Genomic DNA, 21,444 nt, shown 5'->3' on the forward strand with positions numbered 1-21,444 from the left:
GTCTTATCTTATCTTATATAATACAGACGTTACTTCAAAAAAGAAGATGATTACGTCCTCCGCGTCATGCATTTAGTCATGCATATTAACCAATGACTTAAATTCTGCCAAGTCACTGGTTTTCCTGGCTAGCTCAGGCAACCCATTCCATGCTCTAATAGCACTCGGGAAGAAGGAGTATTTGTACAAATTTGTCCTAGCATATGGGACAAAGCATGAATCAATCAAATAACTAACCAGTTAATTCATTAGTGGTAATTTTATTTTTACCATTACCTATCCCTTAGTCTGTTGGACCGTAGCACGATGGTTGATACTAAATACAGGGCAACTCAAACTGTCTTTTTTTTTTTTTTTAGAGATTACGAAAGTGGAATAGCCGCAATTAGTTTTGTGTGGTCTGTCTGTCCGTCCAACTGTCCCGTTTAGATCTCATAAATTAGAAAAGACATTGAAAATCTGATATCATGATATTTTAGATCTTTCAATGTTCTAATGGAACGGTAATTTTTGTCTTTTCTGAAAGCGGAAAATTTAATTTCTAAAATCAGCTATGCAAGGAGTTCTTTCGTAAAAAATACACAACTGTTCACTATTATTAGTACAAAAACCAACTCGGAAGTTTCAAAACATATATACACGGGAGGTTTTTTGTCAAAAACAAGTTTAACAAAAATGTGTATTACTAAATTTAGTATTTTCTTTTATACAGTTACTGACAAGTAAAAATATTTTACTACTTTCTTTTTATGAGAAACAATCTATTTTGAATTCAAAGTAAATTTGAAAGTAACAATTGTTAAGTAGAGTTTCATAGTATACATTAGTACATAACTCGTACACTTGTGATAACAATGTAATAGTGATGATAACATTAATACATTTCCATGTTCTGTGGTATTGAGTCGTTAGTCAAACTATTACTACAACAGTATTTGTGGTAGTTTTGACATGAGTAAGTATCTTGTTGTATCGACGGAGATAGGGTTGTAACTTGTTGATAGTTTGTAGTTCATAGTTTCTGGTATTCTTGCTGAAAATATTGAAACCTGCATTTTTACCAACCTGAGCGGACCACTTGGGGGGGGGGGCGATTTTGAGTTTGTGTTTCCACACAATTTGTCTTTGTAACCTTGTTATAATTTATTTATATTCATATTGATTCTTTTAATGCAATAGTATGGTAAGTGCACTATGAACCTCTCTTTTGTGGGCATGTGGTGTGTTTGTGTGTGTTGGGGTATGTGTGTGTGTGTGTTGGTGTGATATTTGGGAGAAGGTGCCAGTGCTGCCTTTAGGCGCTCTGCAAACACAACTTATCTCTACTTGGGATTCGAGCTCAAGCCCGCTCTATAGGTAGTTAAGCAGGTTATCCCACTCAGCCAAGAATATCTCTATACAACAGGACAATATAACTTAACTAAAGCCTTCTCAATGTAACGATATTGCGTTGTTTATACGAAACCCGCCTTTCTACTGTTTGTCTACATCTGAATGCAAATAGAAATTACAAAAAGGGAATTATTTTTTGTACGAAACTTTTGTCGCCGATATTTGTGTAAGTGTTGGCGAATCTGTCGCTCTAACTGCAGACTTAGAAAGGATGATCCTAGCCATGGAATCGATTTGTAACAGATCCTAGCCATGGAATCGATTTGTAACAGATCCTAGCCATGGAATCGAGTTGTAACAGATCCTAGCCATGGAATCGAGTTGTAACAGAAGGCTGATATGTGTTAGTTATAATAGCGACCCGAAACCGAGTTTTAAAAAAAATGGTACGAAACTTTTAGAGTTGCTCTTTAAAAGTCCAGCAAAAAACACGGGTTTTAAAGGCCAAAAAGAAGGAGAAGCAGACAGATGAAGACAGCATCATGTGTGGTGCCCCAACGGTCCAACCAACAGACCAAATCACAGATGAAGACAACATCTTGTGAGGTGCCCCAACGGTCCAACCAACAGACCAAATCACAGATGAAGACAACATCTTGTGTGGTGCCCCAACGGTCCAACCAACAGACCAAATCACAGATGAAGACAACATCTTGTGTGGTGCCCCAACGGTCCAACCAACAGACCAACAAATCACAGATGAAGACAACATCTTGTGTGGTGCCCCAACGGTCCAACCAACAGACCAAATCACAGATGAAGACAACATCATGTGTAGTGCCCCAACGGTCCAACCAACAGACCAAATCACAGATGAAGACAACATCTTGTGTGGTGCCCCAACGGTCCAACCAACAGACCAAATCACAGATGAAGGGAAAAAGAGAGGAATGGAAAGAGACAGTTGTACCCCGACTGTCCAATAAAACCAAGAAAAGAGGAATGGAAATAGACAGTCGTGCCGCAATGGTCCAACAGACTGAAGGACGGATGAAGGTAAAATGGATAAATATAGTCGACAAATCATCTGCGGTGCCCAACAGCCCAACAAACTAACGGACAGGTGGAGGGGAGGAAATAGAATGGTATAGAGTCTCCCTTATGTCCCCCCTGTCTCTGATCTTGTCCCTTGCCTTGATCTATTTAAATAAGTCTGTGGAAATATTAAATGTCAAAATGCTATCACTTCACTGGATTATGACATTTCAAGTATATGAAATCTAGTTTTCATCTAAAACAAAGTTAAACAATTTTAATGTAGCCTTCATGAAGACACTCTATTCATATCTATGTCCTTTTTTTTTTTTTTTATAGTTTTTGATTCAAAGTTAGTTGATATATTTCAGTGTGAAGAAAAACAAAATTGTCTTGTGTTACTTAAGAGACTATTCCAACGTACTAGAGACAGACAGCGTGCCAGTGTTCCATTCGCCACTTCATAAGTGAATTGACGTCAATCTACTTCATGCATGAATTCGGCTGATTCAATGAACTATTAGCTGATTTACTAGTGTGTCAAAGTTGACTCATATCTTGACCAATGCATGTCTACTTACAACACTGACAAATAATAGTAGCAAGGAAAAAAAATGTTGTACTTGAAATTAGAGAGTTCAAGGCATAAAAACGAATAAACTTAGCAGCTATCAAATAATCAATAAAACAGGAAATACTTTAGATTTAGCATGTATAGCCATAGAGAAGTATAAGTGAAATAAGAGAGAGACAGACAGAGAGAGAGAGAGAGAGAGAGAGCAACAGAGAGAAAGAGAGAAACAGAGAGAGAGAGAAAGACAGAAAGACATACCAAAAGAGAGAGAAACAGACAGAGAAAAAGAGAAACATAGAGTGAGAGAGAGAGAGAGATGGACATACCAACAGAGAAAGAGAGAGAGAGAGAGAAACAGTGAGAGAGAGAAAGACATTTCATCACACAGAGAGAGATAGAGAGAGAGAGAGAAGGGAGATATATAAAAAGGGATGGCCAGAGAGAGACTCAGAGATAGTGAGACAGAAAGACAGAGAAAGAAAGAGAGCAGTAATGAGATAGTAAAGACAGAGATAGAGACAGAGAGAGAGAACAATAATGAGATAAAAAAGAGAGGTGGAGACAGAGAGAACAATAATAAGAGAGTAAAGATAGAGACAGAGAGAGACAGAAAGAACAAGAATGAGAGAGTAAAGACAGACATTAGAAGAGAAAGAGTCATTGGGACGCAGTGGAATGAGAGACGAAACTATTGTAAAATCTGTTCGCTAACCATTACCCTAACCCTAACCTTAGGAATAGAAAGGGGCGTATTCTACATCTCAATACCAAACAAACAAACGAACAAACACAAATCTTTCTTGTCTTTCCACCATTCGTACCAGAAACTAAGTACCCACCCCACTCCCATTTTATGAAAAAAAATTGAACTAACATCGCTGGTTAGGATACTAGGTTTAGATATAGAGACAATCTAGGTTGAAAATGCGATTCAAGTAAAATGTGTTATTACGCCAAAGTTGAACATGCTATAAGCATGAGAGTAGCGCTATATAAAAGCTATAATAATAATAATAATAATTATTATTTTAAATGAATAAACTTTGATACTTGGACGGAAGTGTCTCTCCAAACTAGGGCCCCAAAGTTACACGAAAAAAGTGTTCGAGATGAACCCTAGTCGTTTTACGACTGAAGGAGGCCAACAACAGATTACTAAACTTTGATACTATACATTTATTTAAATAGTAGCTCTATCCCTCTTGCCAATGCGCAGCCATCGTAGCTCTAATGGGTTTATTGTGCCCGGGCCCATGACCCATACGAGTCCAATCAGGCCTTTGTAAGGATTTTTTTTTATGTCTTGACTGTAATAATTTAAATGTTTCAAATTATAGTACGTACGTTCACTTAAAACCTTTTGATACTTATCGTACTTATCGATCTTAATTTAAATTTCTCGTATATTTATCAAAAGAAAAAAAAACACAAATCAATGTGAATCTTATTACTGTAGTATACAACGAAACTTATCACTGACATGAGAAAGGGCAAAGTTGAGTAACAAGTGCCTAAACCAGTTAGCTTTTGGGAAGAAGGGCTTGTTAGTCTTGGCTGGCTACCCAATTAGGAGAAGGGAAACTTTGAATTCAAACCTATGCTGCATTGCAGCTTTATCCAAACATGGAAAAGGTTTAGGGAGTCAACCTCTAGGAAAAATCCGAAGCAGGCAAAACGGCAGCACACAGCACACAGTGCTACACCCTGGTAGAGCCTACGACACACAGTGCTACACCCTGGTAGAGCCTGCGACACACAGTGCTACACCCTGGTAGAGCCTGGGACACACAATGCTGTAATCTCGCCTACGATACGCAGTACTACACCCTGGTAGAGCCTGCGACACACAGTGCTACACTCTGGTAGAGCCTACGACACACAGAGCTGCAATCTGGTAGAGTCTGCAACACACAATGCTACACTCTGGTAGAGCCTACGACACACAGTGCTACACTCTGGTAGAGCCTACGACACACAGAGCTGCAATCTGGTAGAGCCTACGACACACAGTGCTACACTCTGGTAGAGCCTGCGACACACAGTGCTACACTCTGGTAGAGCCTGCAACACACAATGCTACACTCTGGTAGAGCCTACAACACACAATGCTACACTCTGGTAGAGCCTACAACACACAATGCTACACTCTGGTAGAGCCTACAACACTCAACGCTACACTCTGGTAGAGCCTACAACACACAATGCTACACTCTGGTAGAGCCTACAACACACAATGCTACACCCTGGTAGAGCCTGCGACACACAGTGCTACACCCTGGTAGAGCCTGGGACACACAATGCTGTAATCTCGCCTACGATACGCAGTACTACACTCTGGTAGAGCCTACAACACACAACGCTACACTCTGGTAGAGCCTACAACACACAATGCTACACTCTGGTAGAGCCTACAACACACAATGCTACACTCTGGTAGAGCCTGCAACACACAATGCTACACTCTGGTAGAGCCTACGACACACAATGCTACACTCTGGTAGAGCCTACAACACACAATTCTACACTCTGGTAGAGCCTACAACACACAATGCTACACTTTGGTAGAGCCTACGACACACAATGCTACACTCTGGTAGAGCCTACAACACACAGTGCAACACTCTGGTAGAGCCTGCAACACACAATGCTACACTCAGGTTGATTGAGCCTACAACACACAATGCTACACCATGTTAGAGTTTGCGACACACAGTGCTACAATCTGGTAGAGCTTGCGACACACAGTACTACACCGTGGTAGAGTCTGCGACGCCACTGTTCTCAATCTGTATCGACACTGGCGTTCCTTTTGGAAACATCAGCTGCGTGGGCGACATCGTTCAGACCATAACTAATAACTACCGAAGAAGGCCACACAGCATCAAATCTATTAAAGGAGGATAACCCTTGAATATTAGATATATCGTTTTTATACAATTCTAACGTTATCATTTTATAAAATATTAATAATAATAACAATGAATCAATATAATAATGATATAATAACAATTAATATGTAAACAATGTAAAAGTACTCTACTAGAAAAATTATGTTTGTTTCTATTTAGTTGACTTTCTTTAATATTACGGATTATATTGACTTGTTAAGATGCATCAATTTTAAGTATGAGTTTACAATAATCTGAAATTAGTTAGTCCATCCACAGACCGTTGTGAAGTTTAGATATTTACATCAATACTTTCAATACTTGTATCTCTAGCAGACCCTAGAGTATTCCAAATGATATAAGATGGAGGTCCCTTGTCTTAGGTTTTAAAGGGAAAAAATTGTTGCAAAAATAATAATAATAAAAAAATAATAATGAATTTTAATAACTCATAAGTCTTTTTTTTTTTAAAATTGGGAGGGGGGGGGGTATATTTATTTTGAAGAACATTTGAAATAATTTTGTGAATGGATTTTGCCATTATTTTCTGGACTTTTGCTATCATTATTTTATGAAACTTTGCTGCAGCCTACTCCACGATCATGCTGGAAATCCTGGAATGTGTTTTTGAATCTATCTAACAAGTAAATTGTTAATAAATCACTCCCTTAGTTCGAGTATTTGTTTGAGAAGGTCAGTTCGCCAGGGGTGTCAGCTGTCACCATTTCTTTACACGCTTTGTTTGGAACTTACACTGAGCGCGCACCAGACATATTTTTTAACATCCGCCTAACCCCTGGCACCGCTTCTGAGATCAACATTGACACCTTGTCTGGTTTCTCTAACCTGAAAGAACATTGACACTTTGGTTTCTCTAACCTGAAAGAACATTGACACTTTGTCTGGTTTCTCTAACCCGAAAGATCATTGACACCTTGTCTGGTTTCTCTAACCTGAAAAATCATTGACACCTTGTCTGGTTTCTCTAACCTGAAAGATCATTGACACCTTGTCTGGTTTCTCTAACCCGAAAGATCATTGACACCTTGTCTGGTTTCTCTAACCCGAAAGATCATTGACACCTTGTCTGGTTTCTCTAACCTAAAAGATCATTGACACCTTGTCTGGTTTCTCTAACCTGAAAGATCATTGACACCTTGTCTGGTTTCTCTAACCCGAAAGATCATTGACACCTTGTTTGGTTTCCTAACCTGAAAGATCATTGACACCTTGTCTGTTTTCTCTAACCTGAAAGATCTGGCTGGTGAATATGTCTGTGAGAATGGAGTCCTATCTGGCTGTGCCCTCCACTACGACAACGGGGGGAACAGAAACTGACCGTCAGTTACAATGACTAGGCCGAGGCAACCACGTGACTTAAGATCGACATCGATTTCTGATCAAAAGTCGACTTTTTTTTTTTATACAACCATTTGAAAGATGAATGTAAATGATATAACACTAGAAGATTGTGGGAAGAAAATGCTCATAAAATATATTCAAACATTGAAATAAACAAAGAAAAAAAAAGTAATGAAAATTCCGGCACTATTACTGGATCTAATAAAATTTAAACTGCAAGGTTTCGGTCCCAATTTGAGCAATTGGCATAAGGCTTGCCTTGGCTCTTACTAGAATTTACACATTTTTAATTATCCCACCGTTTTGGTTATTATATAAGGCTTGTCTTCGAATCCGAAGATTAGAGAGGAATACAGTATTTCCCTTGGCTGCGTAGCCCCAGCTGTGACCTACATATTTTTCCACACCCAGGGCAAGCATAACCATTGTCCGCAGGTGGTCGATTTAGATTTTCTTTTCGTCGTCTGCGTTTGTCATCGGCAGCAGATTTTCATTTGGTCTCAATTGTGTATCCCGCGGCCTTCGTGAGTGACCTCCAGCTGTCTCTTTCCGACGCCGCATGCAGCCAGGTGCTCTCTTCTATGGTTATTAGGACATATTTAAATTATTCAAGCCATTTCCAACTAACTAAGCTCCAGATCGCAGTTGACTCTTTAGTGATTAGAAATAAAAGAACGATTTCAACAAAGTTGCTTCAACAACTTTTATCTCCTTTGAAGTTGTAAAATATTCAGTCAGGGCTATTGCACTTTGGGAAGTCTCCAGGACTTTGTATTTGTTGTCCTGAGCCCCTTAAGACAATTTCTATTGGTTCCTATACTTGTGACGACCAATACACATTCTGGACATCGGAAAATTCAGCATGTGACTTGAAATCCTAATGAGCTTATATGGTTGAACGATTGCATTGACCTTTCAAATGACCCGAAATTTGAGGAACTCTTTCTTGCTCACCCCATTAGGAACTTATGGCTGCCTGGTCGTGCGGTTTGCGCGCTGGATTGTCGTTCAGATTTATCGATGGTCCAGGGTTCAAACCCTGCCCGCTCCCATCCCCCGTCGTCCTGCGGGAGGTTTGGACTAGGAAGTAATTATCTTCAACTCTGAAGGAACATCCGAAACATGTAAAACATTTTACAACTTAGTCTATTGTCCTCTATTATGTGTTGTTTTTTTCTTGTTCTTATTATACTAAGCGAATCTTATGATTTAAGATACTATTAACTTGGTAAAGAAAAATCGAGAAAGTGGTGCGACGGACCATTAGTCTTGTGTGGTCTGTCCGTCCCGTTAAGAAAACGGGAAAAAATTCCAAATCTTGATATTTTAGAACTTTCACTCAAAGTTCTGATGCAACGGCTACTATTTTCTTTTCTGAAAGAGAAAAATTTAAATGTTAAAATTAACAATGCAAGCAGGTGTTGTTGTTTTTTTCATAAAATTGTAACATCTATTCAGTATTTAAAAAAAAAACCGAGTGACTATTTAGTAAAAGAGGTGAGTTTTCAGCATTTTTTCTAAAAAAAATTATGCAAACGTTTTTGATTTTTTTTTTTTTAAAAAAAAGTTTTTTTTTAGAAAATAGTATTACTACAAAAAAAGTAGTTCCCTTCATACAAGTTACCTAAATTTTAAAGATAATTTTTACTATTTGTTTTAAAAGAAAAAGAATCGATTTAAAATGCGGGGCCGGTCCTACCTTCGATGAAGTCCAGTAGGGAATCGGCGCCGGAGGCGCCATTATCCCGTTGATGGTTAGAAAGGCTTTTATCCAACCACCAGGCCTGGACATGGGGCTCTTCACCCCTGTCCTGTCTGAGGGCACCCAACGGTAGGCGGCCATATTGGTTGACTGACTGGTAAAACCGGGCCGTGCCGTGTACACAGCGCACCGTCCCCGCTCTCATACCACTCGCTATAAGTGGTCGAGGACAGTACTAACTGCGGGGAGCTTGTCTCATATTCCTATTCTGTAACCGCCACAATTCCGTGCGGGAGTCGCCACTCCAGGCTCCTGGTACTGATGACGACCCCCTTTGTGGAACGGCGTGGCGGACTTTTTGGACTGGGTTGCAGGTTACTTGTTCCATCCCCACCCCGAGTGAGATAAAAAAAAACAAAAGCTCACCCAGGGAGACCTGCTAGAAGGCCTGGTTCGCTACTCGTTCTTAGCCTGTCCAGATCCACCTCTGGATGTTTCCACCGGAGGGCCACGCTGAGGCGACGGGTAGCTAGAATATCCTCCGGGGGCCGGTCCTACAGATTGCTAGCCCAGTCTGGGTAGGGATAAGGATAATGAGTGAAAATTAAGATTTTGTATAGAAAATAAATCGTTTTTGCATTTTATTCATACTTTACTAAGTACAAAATCACAGCCAAATTAGCTTTACGAGCCATCTACAGTAGATATAGTATTTTTCTAACACAACGCCGATAAACATTCAGATCTGCCTTTTACATATACTATCCATTAGCAAAATATCGTGTTTTTTTTTAAAGAGGTCGAGATAGATTTAGATCTATATTTATATGCCAGTGACTATTAAGGTAAATTAGGCACTTGAAATTTTGGTTTTGGTTAAAATTCACATTATTATTACATTTCTATTAAATGAAAGCTGACAAGGCCCTTTAGTTTTGAAGCGATAGTAGGATTGACGTTTTCCATATTGAATGACACCCCGAAATGACAGTTTTGTCTGTTTTAATGACATTTGCCAGTTTTCAGAAGATTTGAATCATTTCAGGAGATTTTCATGCCTTTTAAAAAAATATTTTGCAATTTCGGCAGAATTCCAGGAACCCTTTAATAATAAGTTAAAATGGTTAAATTTAATAATTTATACCTAGAATTCGCACAGGACCTATGAAAGTGCGCCCCCCCCCCCTGCGGCCGCATAGGTTGCAGTGGCCTAACACCGGCCCTGTTAGCATGCGTATACAATTTTTACCATTTGTTTTAAAAGAAAAAGAATTAATTTAGTATGCTAATGATTTGGATATACTTCAAACAAGTTTCCTATTATGAAAGTATATCACAAAGGCCCGCATACAAGGATACATTCCATATATTCGACCAAAGGGAAAAGTTTCTTCCTTGGTGTCTTGAATATGAGATTGGCCCTTTACAAAAGAACTAAATCCTTTAGGCCAGATTCACATTCAACTATATATTTATAACTATCGGTTCAGTGAATACATATAAATATTAATAATTTAATAATAATAAATCTCTGTATTCTATGTTATCATGTCGTTAGTTGAACAAACACCACAACAGTATCGGCAACACTTTCGGAACACCCGCGTCCATGGGCGGACTGGCTATATGGGCATTCGGGCAAATGCCCGGTGGGCCGGTACCCAATTGGGCCGGTAGGGCCAGTGAAATGAACAGGGCCACGTGAATGCCACCAGGACTCGAATTAAATTGTAAAAAGATTCTATAATATTCTCTTATATAAGTAGCACTCAGAGAGTCATGATTGACATACTCTACAGTGTACTAGGACTACCTATGTAATGCACTTTCCGATATAATTTAATAACCTGCATATGTATACAGTGCTTTTTATAGGCTTCATCCGTCATGGTGGCCTACACACTAAGCGAATAACAAGCAACATAAGGCATTTACTTCTTTTAAAAATATAAAGTTCACGTTGGTGTGAATATATTCGGATGAGTCTATAAAGGGACCAATCACGATGCTTCCAGTCTTATAGTTGGGATGTCCAGTAACATACGAATTGGTATGGTTAAGTTATTATTATTATTATCTTAAGGAGAAAGTGCAGATGATGCTATTGTTGCTGTTAAGATACATAGTTTTAAAGATGTACAATTTATTGACAGGGGTGTATCTTGTAATTATGTTATCTTGTACGCAAGGAGCTTGTGAACGAAGTCACTGCATATTACAGATGTGTAAAGAAGTGGCTGAGAAAAATCATGACAAAAGGCAGAAAATTTCATGGTGACGGCTGTTGCTGAAGACGTTCTTCGAGTAATCCTTTGGACACAATCGAATAGTTTGTTGATGGGGGTTCTTAACGAGCCTTGTATGTGAATATCAAGTAGCCTACATGGTTATGTTAATATTGGCTTGTATGGTAGCATGATTTTTTTCAAGTTATATAAAATCGAATATAATCATTTAGTAATACCAAATAGTTTTAGAAAATCATGAAATACACTAACTAACCATGCAGGCTACCTACTAGTAGAAATGCATTTTGTTATGTAAACCCAGCTTTCGTCACATTCTCAAACTTAGCATCATAATATGATTTTTAGGAGATTTATAATTCAACGTACATCATATATAACATGTTGGTGGCCGGATTACATAGAAATGCCCGGGCCGGTTTTGACACCCAGTCCGCCCCTGCCCGCGTCTCTTCTTGTTGTATCGACAGAGATAGGGTTGTACTTGTTGATAGTTTGTAGTTCATAGTTTCTGATATTCTTGCTGAAAATATTGAACCCTGCCTTTTTACCTGCCTGGGTGGACCACTTCGGGTTCGATTTTGAGTTTGTGTCTGCACCTTGTTTATTTAGCATTCATTAGTAATAAAGATCAAAGAAATCGCTCTTACATAAATTGACCTGCTTCTTAAAGAAGGAATTGTCTTTTTAGAAATACTGAAAGGCTTTAATTTGCTGTTTGTTATTCAGCTCTTAACAACATTCTAATGTAGAGCGTTTTATCGTGATTAAAGTAATTAGCATGCATTGTGTACAGTAACACAATTTGTTTTTTTTTAAATGATCAAAGAAAGGCTTATATTAGTAGTGAATGCCTTTCAAAATTAAACTCAAATTCTAAATGACTAAATGACCTCAAACCGAAGATTACCATTTAGTCCTGGGAGACGCATAATAATGAGACCATTAATCATTATATCTTTAGATTATTTAAACTTCCTTGAGCAATGCTGGCAATGGGACAAATAATGTTCACCAGGGGAGACAATAACTAATTAAGACGCCGACAGCGTCATCAAAGCGAGTGGAAAATCACCAAGGCAACTTCCCTCCCTTTACATACATCCCATAAGTGTTCTAAGATCTGCGGATTAATTCTCTCCCCCCCCCCCCGCCCGCACCTTAAAACTCACCCCAGCCCCCTTTATTTTTTTTTTTACATAGATGTTTTCAACTAATTCGACTTAAGGGGAAAAAAAAAAAAGTAGACTCTATGAATTTCTTTGACGTCAGAATCTTCTCACGCGTGTGTGTCAGGATAAAAACCCGGTGAAACTGGTAAGGGAATCCGTGACAAGGGACGCGAAAGCCACACATAGACGACAAGTTTACCTGTTCGGACCTTCTTACACTAGAAATACCGTGAAGGTAGAGACTCTTTTTTTTTTATGCTTCTATAAGTTTAGTCTATTATTTATTTATTGCGGATGTATCGTGGAGTTTAATTCGGCTATTTACGTTTAAACGTGTAAGTAGCTTCCGTGAGATCGTGTGTGTGTGTTTTTTTCCCCATTTATAGCTTTCTAAACAAGGATTGTTTGCCCTCAGTTTTTTTTTATTGTTGAAGGACTAGATCTATTAGCATTGAGTGAATAGTTTAAAAATAAATGGTTTATACGCATCTTTTTATCTTATCTTAGATCACAGACGTTAAAAAAAAAAGAAGATAATTACGTCATACGCATTTCATGTGTCATTCTATTCATGCTAAGTCGTTGGTTTTCCTGGCTGATTTAGGCAACCCATTCCATTCTCTAATGGCACTATGGAAGAAAGAGCATTTACAGGAGTGTGGAAAAAAACAACTAAGGTCTCTCTCTCTCTCTCTCTCTCTTTCTTTCTCTCAATATACATTAAGAGAGAAATAGAGAAGAGATAGTTAGAGAGATTGATTGGTTGATTGATTGGTTTTACTATTTTGAGAAATTCTATTATTCCAAAAAATGAAACGTATAGATTGCCTCAGTCTCTCTTCATCATTCGGTTTAAGTGCAAGCGTTAAGTTTAGCAAAGTTTGGAGTCAGAAGATCACAAATGAAATAACCAAAACAAAGTTTCGTAAACAAAGATTTAGAAAAGTGAATAATAGTTGGATAAATCTACAGCACTCATCATTAACTGAGTGTTAATTATTTAAATTAATAGAGCCAGATAGGGGCGGACATTTTTCATTTAAATTAATGTAAAATCGGTAAATATAAAGTTTCTTTTTTATTCTAAAGTTTTTCAGGCTACTAAGTTTACTTCTGATTGACAAAGTTATTAGCTAACAATTATCACCAGTACATAAAAATAATTAATAAAACACCTTATCACCCCCTAACACTATACTGTCATACTTCTCAGCTTTACCGTACTGTGTCTTTTAGACAAAGTCAAGGCTGGAACAAAAAATTAATTAACAATATAATTTGTCTGATTGATAGGTATTATTTAAATAGCGCTAAGCTGTGGACGTTAATGTCTAGCAGCAGGGGCGGACTGGCTAAATGGGCATTCGGGCAAATGCCCGGTGGGCCGGTACCCTAATGGGCAGTTAGGGTCACCTGAAGGGTCTCATAAATGCCACTATATAATGCATTAAATTGTAAAAAAAAGTGTTATAAATATTCTCTTATAAAAAGCCTTTTGAGCGTGATGTTTTAAAAAGAAACCTTTTTACAGACTCTACGGTGTAACGCTAATTTAATCTAACACATTTTACGAAATAATGTAATAGTCTACCTCCGTAGACAGTGCTACTAGTAGGCTTCATCCTTTTAGGGCCCACACTTTAAGCGATTAAAAAGCAACATAAGGCCTACAATATTTCTTTAAAAAATATCATTGTATCATGCGTTCAGTTATCAATACAGGACGTAATCATCTTCTTTTTTGAAGTAACGTCTGTATTATATAAGATAAGATAAGATACATTATCAAACTTAACAGAATGATTTTTTAGGACAGGTAGACCTAGAAATGGATGTCAATCATATATTATACGATTTGTGGGCCGAATGTATAGAAATGCCTTGGCCGATTTTAACACCCAGTCCGCCCCTGTCTAGCAGGTAGTGTTACACAAAAGTCCTAAATATAATACTCAATTTAATGAATACAATCACAATTAGACAATAATATGTCGACTTTAGGAATTCGACCCTTCAGCAGCTATTTTCATCTATATGCTTGTTGCATTGTATATCCGCTAGAGTAGAGCACCTTTCTCTCCGTATTTATTAATCACATTCTGGTGGAATCAACGCTGGTATCGTCAGTTAGGAGAGAAAGATTTTTAAGAGTTCAATGAAGCAGAGCGGCAAGAAAAGATAATCCAATTTCCTTTTGTGAAGTATTTTTATCCTTTTTTTAAAATATATAATCAGAGTAAATGTAGGCCCCTATGTATGTAATATAAGGCACATGCAGCTACAACTCTACAAATAGTAATAATATCCATAAGCAAATAAATAAATAAATTATTATTATGAACTTCACATGTTTTGAATGCTCTTTCAAAGTATAAGATTATCCACTTCTTAGTCCAAACCTCCCGCAGGACGACTGGGGAGGAGGATCAGCAGGCAGGGTATGAATGCGGGATCAACGAGCAGGCATACAGATTTTAGAAAGACGCAATATATATATATATATATATATATTTAATCCAACATTAGGTCCTTTAAGAATGTAGCGGCTCTTTATTACGACGAGACTTGTTTGACCTGATGCCCATTTAGGGCAATGAAAAATCCGACAGTTTGGTTTTAATTTCATATTTCTAATCAACATGCAGTTGTTTTTTTTTTGCTTTTTTTTTCCCCACCAAGATTTGAACCCACGACTTTCTCATCCGAAACCTAGCATTGAACCATTTTTTTTTTTTTTTTTTTTTTTTTGAAGTAACGTCTGTATTTTATAAGATAACGTCTGTATTTTATAAGATAACGTCTGTATTTTATAAGATAACGTCTGTATTTTATAAGATAACGTCTGTATTTTATAAGATAACGTCTCGGTGTTTGTAATATCAACCAGAACAATGCTGCCTCTGCCCTTGAATACAAAGTTGAACTCGGTATTCCTTCGTGAGTGAATTAAGCGTCATCACGTGACATAGCACAATGTTGGAAGGTATCGCCTGCGCGAACCCCCTAACTATAATTAATGAGTCTTTTTTTTTTTTGTAACGGTCAAGCTAACCAACAGGTAGAATGTTCTTAAAGTCTCTGAAGTATGGTAAGGATCAAACAATAGGTGTGTAGAAGTGTGCGTGTGTGTGTGTGTGTGCCAATGTATTCTTTGGCGCGTTTATTGTCTTCTATACACTATATAGCCTCGACAAGCTTGCAAATATAGTCGGAGAAAGCACGGAGTGGGTCACGTGACGTATATGACCTAGATTGATGCGGCTGCCCTGGTCACGCTTCAGGAGTTCTGCCGCTCTTTTATTTACCTTTGAGTGTCTCGACGCCTGTTTTGTCAGTGACTGTCACACCCCAGTCACTACCTAGCAGGGGGCTATAAACAGATACACCTTTTTTTAAATGCTTAAGGAGGATGGGGTATAAAATGGCTTTTAATAATGGAGGTATTTGGAAGGGGGTGAGAAAGTTTAAAAACAAAACAACAGGTAATAAGGAAAATGAAAGGTACTTCCGCTTTCGTTTTAAATGACTTGGAAAATATCTTTACAGGATAGGTTGTTTTCTCTTTTCACTGGAAATTTCCAACTACCAAATTTATTATATAGGAAAAAAAAAAAAAAAAAGCTAATCACTCTGCAGAATTCATTATAAATATACGTGCCCTATTTGTGTCAGTTTGTTATGACTCTAAAACTACATACAATAAAGGCACATTCCTCGTCCCATATGCTAGGACAAATTTGTACAAATACTCCTTCTTCCCTAGCGCTAGTAGAGCATGGAATGGGTTGCCTGAGCTAGCCAGGAAAACCAGTGACTTGGCAGAGTTTAAGTCATTGGTTAATATGCATGACTAAATGCATGACGCGGAGGACGTAATCATCTTCTTTTTTAAAGTAACGTCTGTATTATATAAAATAAGATAAGATAAGATACTACTCAATACTACATAGACTATTTGATGTGACTATTATACCACATCGACTATTTGTTATGACTCTTTTAACTCTGCTGTACTATATTGACTATCTGTTAAGACTCCATTGTACCATATCAACTAGTTGTTACGACTCCACTTTTCTACATAGGCTAGTTGTTATAACTCTTTTATCTCTACTGTTTTATATCGACTATTTGTTATGACTCCACTTTATCACGTCGATTATTTGTTATGACTCCAGTGTACCATATGAACTAGTTGTTATGACTCCACTGTACCATATGAACTAGTTGCTATGACTCCACTATACCATATGAACTAGTTGCTATGACTCCACTGTACCATATGAACTAGTTGTTATGACTCCACTGTACCATATGAACTAGTTGCTATGACTCCGCTGTACCATATGAACTAGTTGCTATGACTCCACTTTACTACATCGACTAGTTGCTATGACTCCACTTTACTACATCGACTAGTTGCTATGACTCCACTGTACCATATGAACTAGTTGCTATGACTCCACTTTACTACATCGACTAGTTGCTATGACTCCACTTTACTACATCGACTAGTTGCTATGACTCCACTTTACTACATCGACTAGTTGCTATGACTCCACTTTACTACATCGACTAGTTGCTATGACTCCACTTTACTACATCGACTAGTTGCTATGACTCCACTTTACTACATCGACTAGTTGCTATGACTCCACTTTACTACATCGACTAGTTGCTATGACTCCACTTTACTACATCGACTAGTTGCTATGACTCCACTTTACTACATCGACTAGTTGCTATGACTCCACTTTACTACATCGACTAGTTGCTATGACTCCACTTTACTACATCGACTAGTTGCTATGACTCCACTTTTCTACATCGACCAGTTGCTATGACTCCACTTTTCTACGACTCCACTGTACTATATTAATGATTTGCTATGATTCCACTTAACGTCTAATTTTTGTTATGACTCCACTGTTGTACTACGCTGTCAGTGTCTTGTGACGCCAGTGAAACTAGCCATACGTGTAAACAGGTTGGAAGACTTTGACGGAGACAGTGTTGACCATAAGTGTCATCACGTCTGTAGCGCTCAACAGTATTCACAGTTTTGTGTATCCACACAACAGTGAAAGGCAGCCACGAAAACACTTTGAAATGCGTCGTGCGTTCTACGTAATGTTATTGATGTGACGTTTAGGGCCGGAGCTAGAATTATGAGTGCCCTGGGAAAAAAAAATAGACTAGAGGAGGTCTTAGGAAACCAGTACTAAATAAATAGCTGTTTGTCAGTCGTTGGAGAGTAGCTCCGGACAGATAGTATAACTAAACGGATGCAGGAGTATTATATTGTTAGTAAAATAAACTTAAAATAGCTTGAACAAACTTCTTTAGTGAAGAAAAACTCAATATAAATGTATTCATAATGTACACTGAATTTCCATTTGATTGGACTAATAAAAATTATCTTATCTTATCCTCTTATCTTCTCTTCTCTTCTTATCTAATCTTATCTAGCTCTAAGAGTTACAAAATGAAATGTTATTTTACACAAAATCTAGCTCACTACAAATACACGTCTTTACCCTTTTGCGTCTCTGATCCGTCTCCCGTTCAATTATCAGCTAACTTCCTAACATAAATTTTGACAGACAGGCTCATGGTTTTATCATTCGACGCTACCAAAAATCAACACTTTCTTTCCTCATTGTTACCTTGGAAACAGACACATGCACTCCATAAAAATGGCCTATATTATAAATGTCGAGGGCGGGCAGCATGTACGAGTACTAGTGGTGTAGCCCCATTTCGCTTTACCCTAGCGTTAGCTCTGTGAAATGAAAACATGACCTATGACCAATGATGAGGGAGAAAACTGCGTGATGGAGAAATAAGTCTGAATATTGTAGCAATACATACAACTTGAAAAAAAATAACACAAACATACACTTTTTCACCATTCCTCTTATCAGCTTGCAAATTTTTCATGGGTTAAAAAAAACAGGATCTTGAAAACGGCTCTAACGATTTTTCTCAAAATTTAACAGTTTATATATATCTTAGGAATTTAGCCAGTCTACCCCTGACTCCTATTACATAAGGGCCGGCCCTGCAGTTACACCACAAACGATGAAGGTCTACACTGGTGTACTTACAGACTCCCTACCCCCTCCCTTCTCTCCATAACAAAGTTATCAGACATGTTAACGCTAAGAAAGGACTAATTTTATATCTTAAACTTTTTTTTTGTTTTCAGAAATGGTGAATAGGGCCGCTTTAGCCCAAAGATGGTTTTGGCCAATCCTAGCTTTTATATTTGCCATATTTGCCGTGGCGTTGGCCTTGGCTCTCATAGTAGTGACCAAGCAAAGAGATGACCTGAGGTCAGGGACCACCACAACTGCTGCCAGCACGAGCAACGACACCGCCAAGGTCTGTGGCGCCACCAATGCCAACGGGAACACCATCAGTTTGGCTGAGCCCAGCAGCCCAGGACCGTTCCATGATCTGACCTCGTCAGAAATCAAAACTGTAGGTTTTCATAGAATGTGTTTTAACAGACTTGTTTTTTATTAGCCTCTTCTATGTTATTCTCTCCCTCTCTTTCTCCGCATCTCTTTGTTTATCTCCCTCTTCCCATTGTCTTTCTCCAACTTTCTCTCATTCCCTCCTTCTCATTATCTCCTCTACTTTCTTTCTCTCTTTCGCTCTTTGTTTCTCCCTCCTTATTTCTTCCTCTCTCTTTCTCTCACTCTCTTTGTTCTCTTTTTTCCCCTCTCGCTGTTTTTATCTTTCTCATTCTATTTTTTCACTAGGCATTTCAACAGTCTATTTATATATTAAAAAGCAATGCGCTAATATTTATTTCTAGAGACTTTCTTATGTCTAATACAAAACACACAATAAAAATGCTTTTAGACTGATACTAGAATATGTATCCTCTATTTGTGATCCTACAAGACACACCTATACACATTATATACATTAAACTTACACAAAGAGAAAGGATGTTTATGCAAAAAAGTTAACTAGAGTAATACCATTGGTTGGATCACTAAGCTCAGAAACTAGGGTTACCAGACACCTATATGCCAAAGGAGGACAAAAAGAAGGACAAAGCTTTACAAAGGAGGGGAAAAAAATGCTAAATAAACTTTAAAAATTAGACTTACTTTTTTTTATCTAAAACTTATAGTAAATTAATAGCTTAAGTGTGACTTTATTACATATAATATTTTTAAACAACGATGAAAAAAGCCGGACATATTCACACTTTAGGCTAATGCCGGTAGGACGGAGGACACGTCCTCCTTTTGCCGGACGTCTGGTATCAGAGACGCACCAGGACAAGACTAAATTGACAATGTTTTTTTTTTAACTAGTTTATGAGAGATACTTGATATGTCAGAGCGACAATAGCTCAACAAAGAGGAGATAAGACACTTCAGTTTTCTGAAACATTTCTCCTTGACTCTTTCAGCTGAGAACGTTCCTGGAGAACCATCCAGACATCAGGGCAGCCAAGGCAGGGGCAGCAACTTTGTCCTCCAGCTACATTTTCATGATGGATTTATTTTTACCCAAAAAAGCGGATGTCTTAAATTATCTCAACGGAACAATAGGTTTGTTTAAAACCTTTTTTTTTGGGTCTGTCTTTATCGTCTGGCACTAGAGAGACTTTAAAGTATTGGGTTCATATATGATAGCCTGTATGCGAGGGTGATTTGGAAGCCAACACAACTTAGAGCTAAAAAAATACACTCAATTTCTTCTCTCTAATTAGTCCGTCGCTTTTTTTTCCATACTCCTATTGTTTTCAAGAAATGAAGATTACTAGCCTTCCCATCATGCTGGGGATGGTAAGGGGCAAGGTAAAGACTTACGACCATCTTGACGATAGTCCGAAGCGGATACCGCACGACCGGGCTGATATTTTTTTTTCTCATGTTGTCCATGTTCTTACGTCAAACTCCTTGTATAATAGAGACCAATCGTCAAAGAGGGCCAGAAAACTTATACCCCCTTTTCCTTACTGGTCCAGACAAGTGATAGAATCATTGCGTATTGTGAAAGCTAAAAACGTGACATTGCGCTAAACAAAAACAATTGGTAAAAATATTTCTAATCGCACAGACTATTATTGTTTGTCTAGATCTATTACAAAATTTAATTACATGATTGATTCAAAATTAATGATACAAATACACTTAAAATAGGCGTTTTTTAAATGTTTGTGTTTTCTTTATTCCACTTCTCCATTCAGCGTAGTTTTCACAATTTTAATAGTACAGAAACCATTTGCTACTATTATAATTTTCAGAACCTCTTGTTGTTGACGCCCATGACGATTGCTTTCGTTTTTTACGGTGTTGCCTCCCATGCAATATTTTATTCTTACCAGCTACAGATTTGAACCGCAGCGCTCGGGTAATTATGTTCAGAGGTGACAAGGTCCCAGCTGTTGTAGAGGAATGGAAGTGCGGACCTTTACAGAATATTTATTCGTGCCAACTTCTGAGCTCGACAGAGACCAGCACTAAGAATCCAGTGGAGTTCTCTTTGAGGTACAAATATCTGTTTTAAGTTGTGTACTACTGATAAGGCATTGGCAATGCTAAACACTGCAGGACATCCAGCCTGTTTTAGGTACTTTTATAGTGGAGATCGGAGTGCAGTAGTCGACCACAACGTCTTAGTAGTGTGAAACAGCTGTGAACAACAGATGGCCGTGGGTTTTATGTTAGAGACAAAACTGGCTGCTGACCAAAACTAGAGGGCCCAGTCAGCCCTTCGGCCGCGAAGAGAATTTCTTATATCTGTCCTAGTGTAATGACTCTCTTTATAAGATTGCGTGACTTATTTATTACCAAATGTAAAAAAAAAAAATGTGAGCCCTCTCGGCAGGCTTTTTATCGAGGCCTCTACACTTTTCAAAAGCTCTAATAATAATACTTATATTTTAGAATGTTTTAGAATAAAGAAATGAAGTACCTTTAAATGTATTATCATTTTTATTATTTTTTATAAAAGAAATATGCATATTTTGTGGAGCGTAAGGCCCTGGGTTAACTCACTTAAGTAAATCCACAGGGGCATTTAAATACAATGAGCATCCTACAAGTGTGCAATTCTTAACCGCAACAGTGTTGGTAACCATAAAATTTTAATGAAGTAGGCCTAT

The 21,444-nt window shown here is 38.0% G+C and overlaps 1 protein-coding gene across 2 annotated transcripts in view; it reads left to right on the forward strand.

Moving 5' to 3' along the window:
• Window positions 1-12,413: 12,413 nt before the first annotated feature.
• The window catches only part of LOC106075572 (putative amine oxidase [copper-containing]), a 31,963-nt gene continuing 22,932 nt past the window's right edge, over window positions 12,414-21,444 (forward strand). The window contains exons 1-4 of one of the 2 annotated variants that reach the window (XM_056003980.1): window positions 12,414-12,546; window positions 18,520-18,794; window positions 19,744-19,885; window positions 20,665-20,827. In XM_056003980.1, coding sequence (XP_055859955.1) covers window positions 18,522-18,794; window positions 19,744-19,885; window positions 20,665-20,827 — 578 coding nt within the window. In that variant the 5' untranslated portion in view covers window positions 12,414-12,546; window positions 18,520-18,521. Of the gene's footprint in view, window positions 12,647-18,519; window positions 18,795-19,743; window positions 19,886-20,664; window positions 20,828-21,444 lie in introns of both variants that reach the window. The other variant, XM_056003981.1, reaches the window with a different exon arrangement.

Source organism: Biomphalaria glabrata, chromosome 11 (assembly GCF_947242115.1).
Source record: "Biomphalaria glabrata chromosome 11, xgBioGlab47.1, whole genome shotgun sequence".
Taxonomy (NCBI): domain Eukaryota; kingdom Metazoa; phylum Mollusca; class Gastropoda; family Planorbidae; genus Biomphalaria; species Biomphalaria glabrata.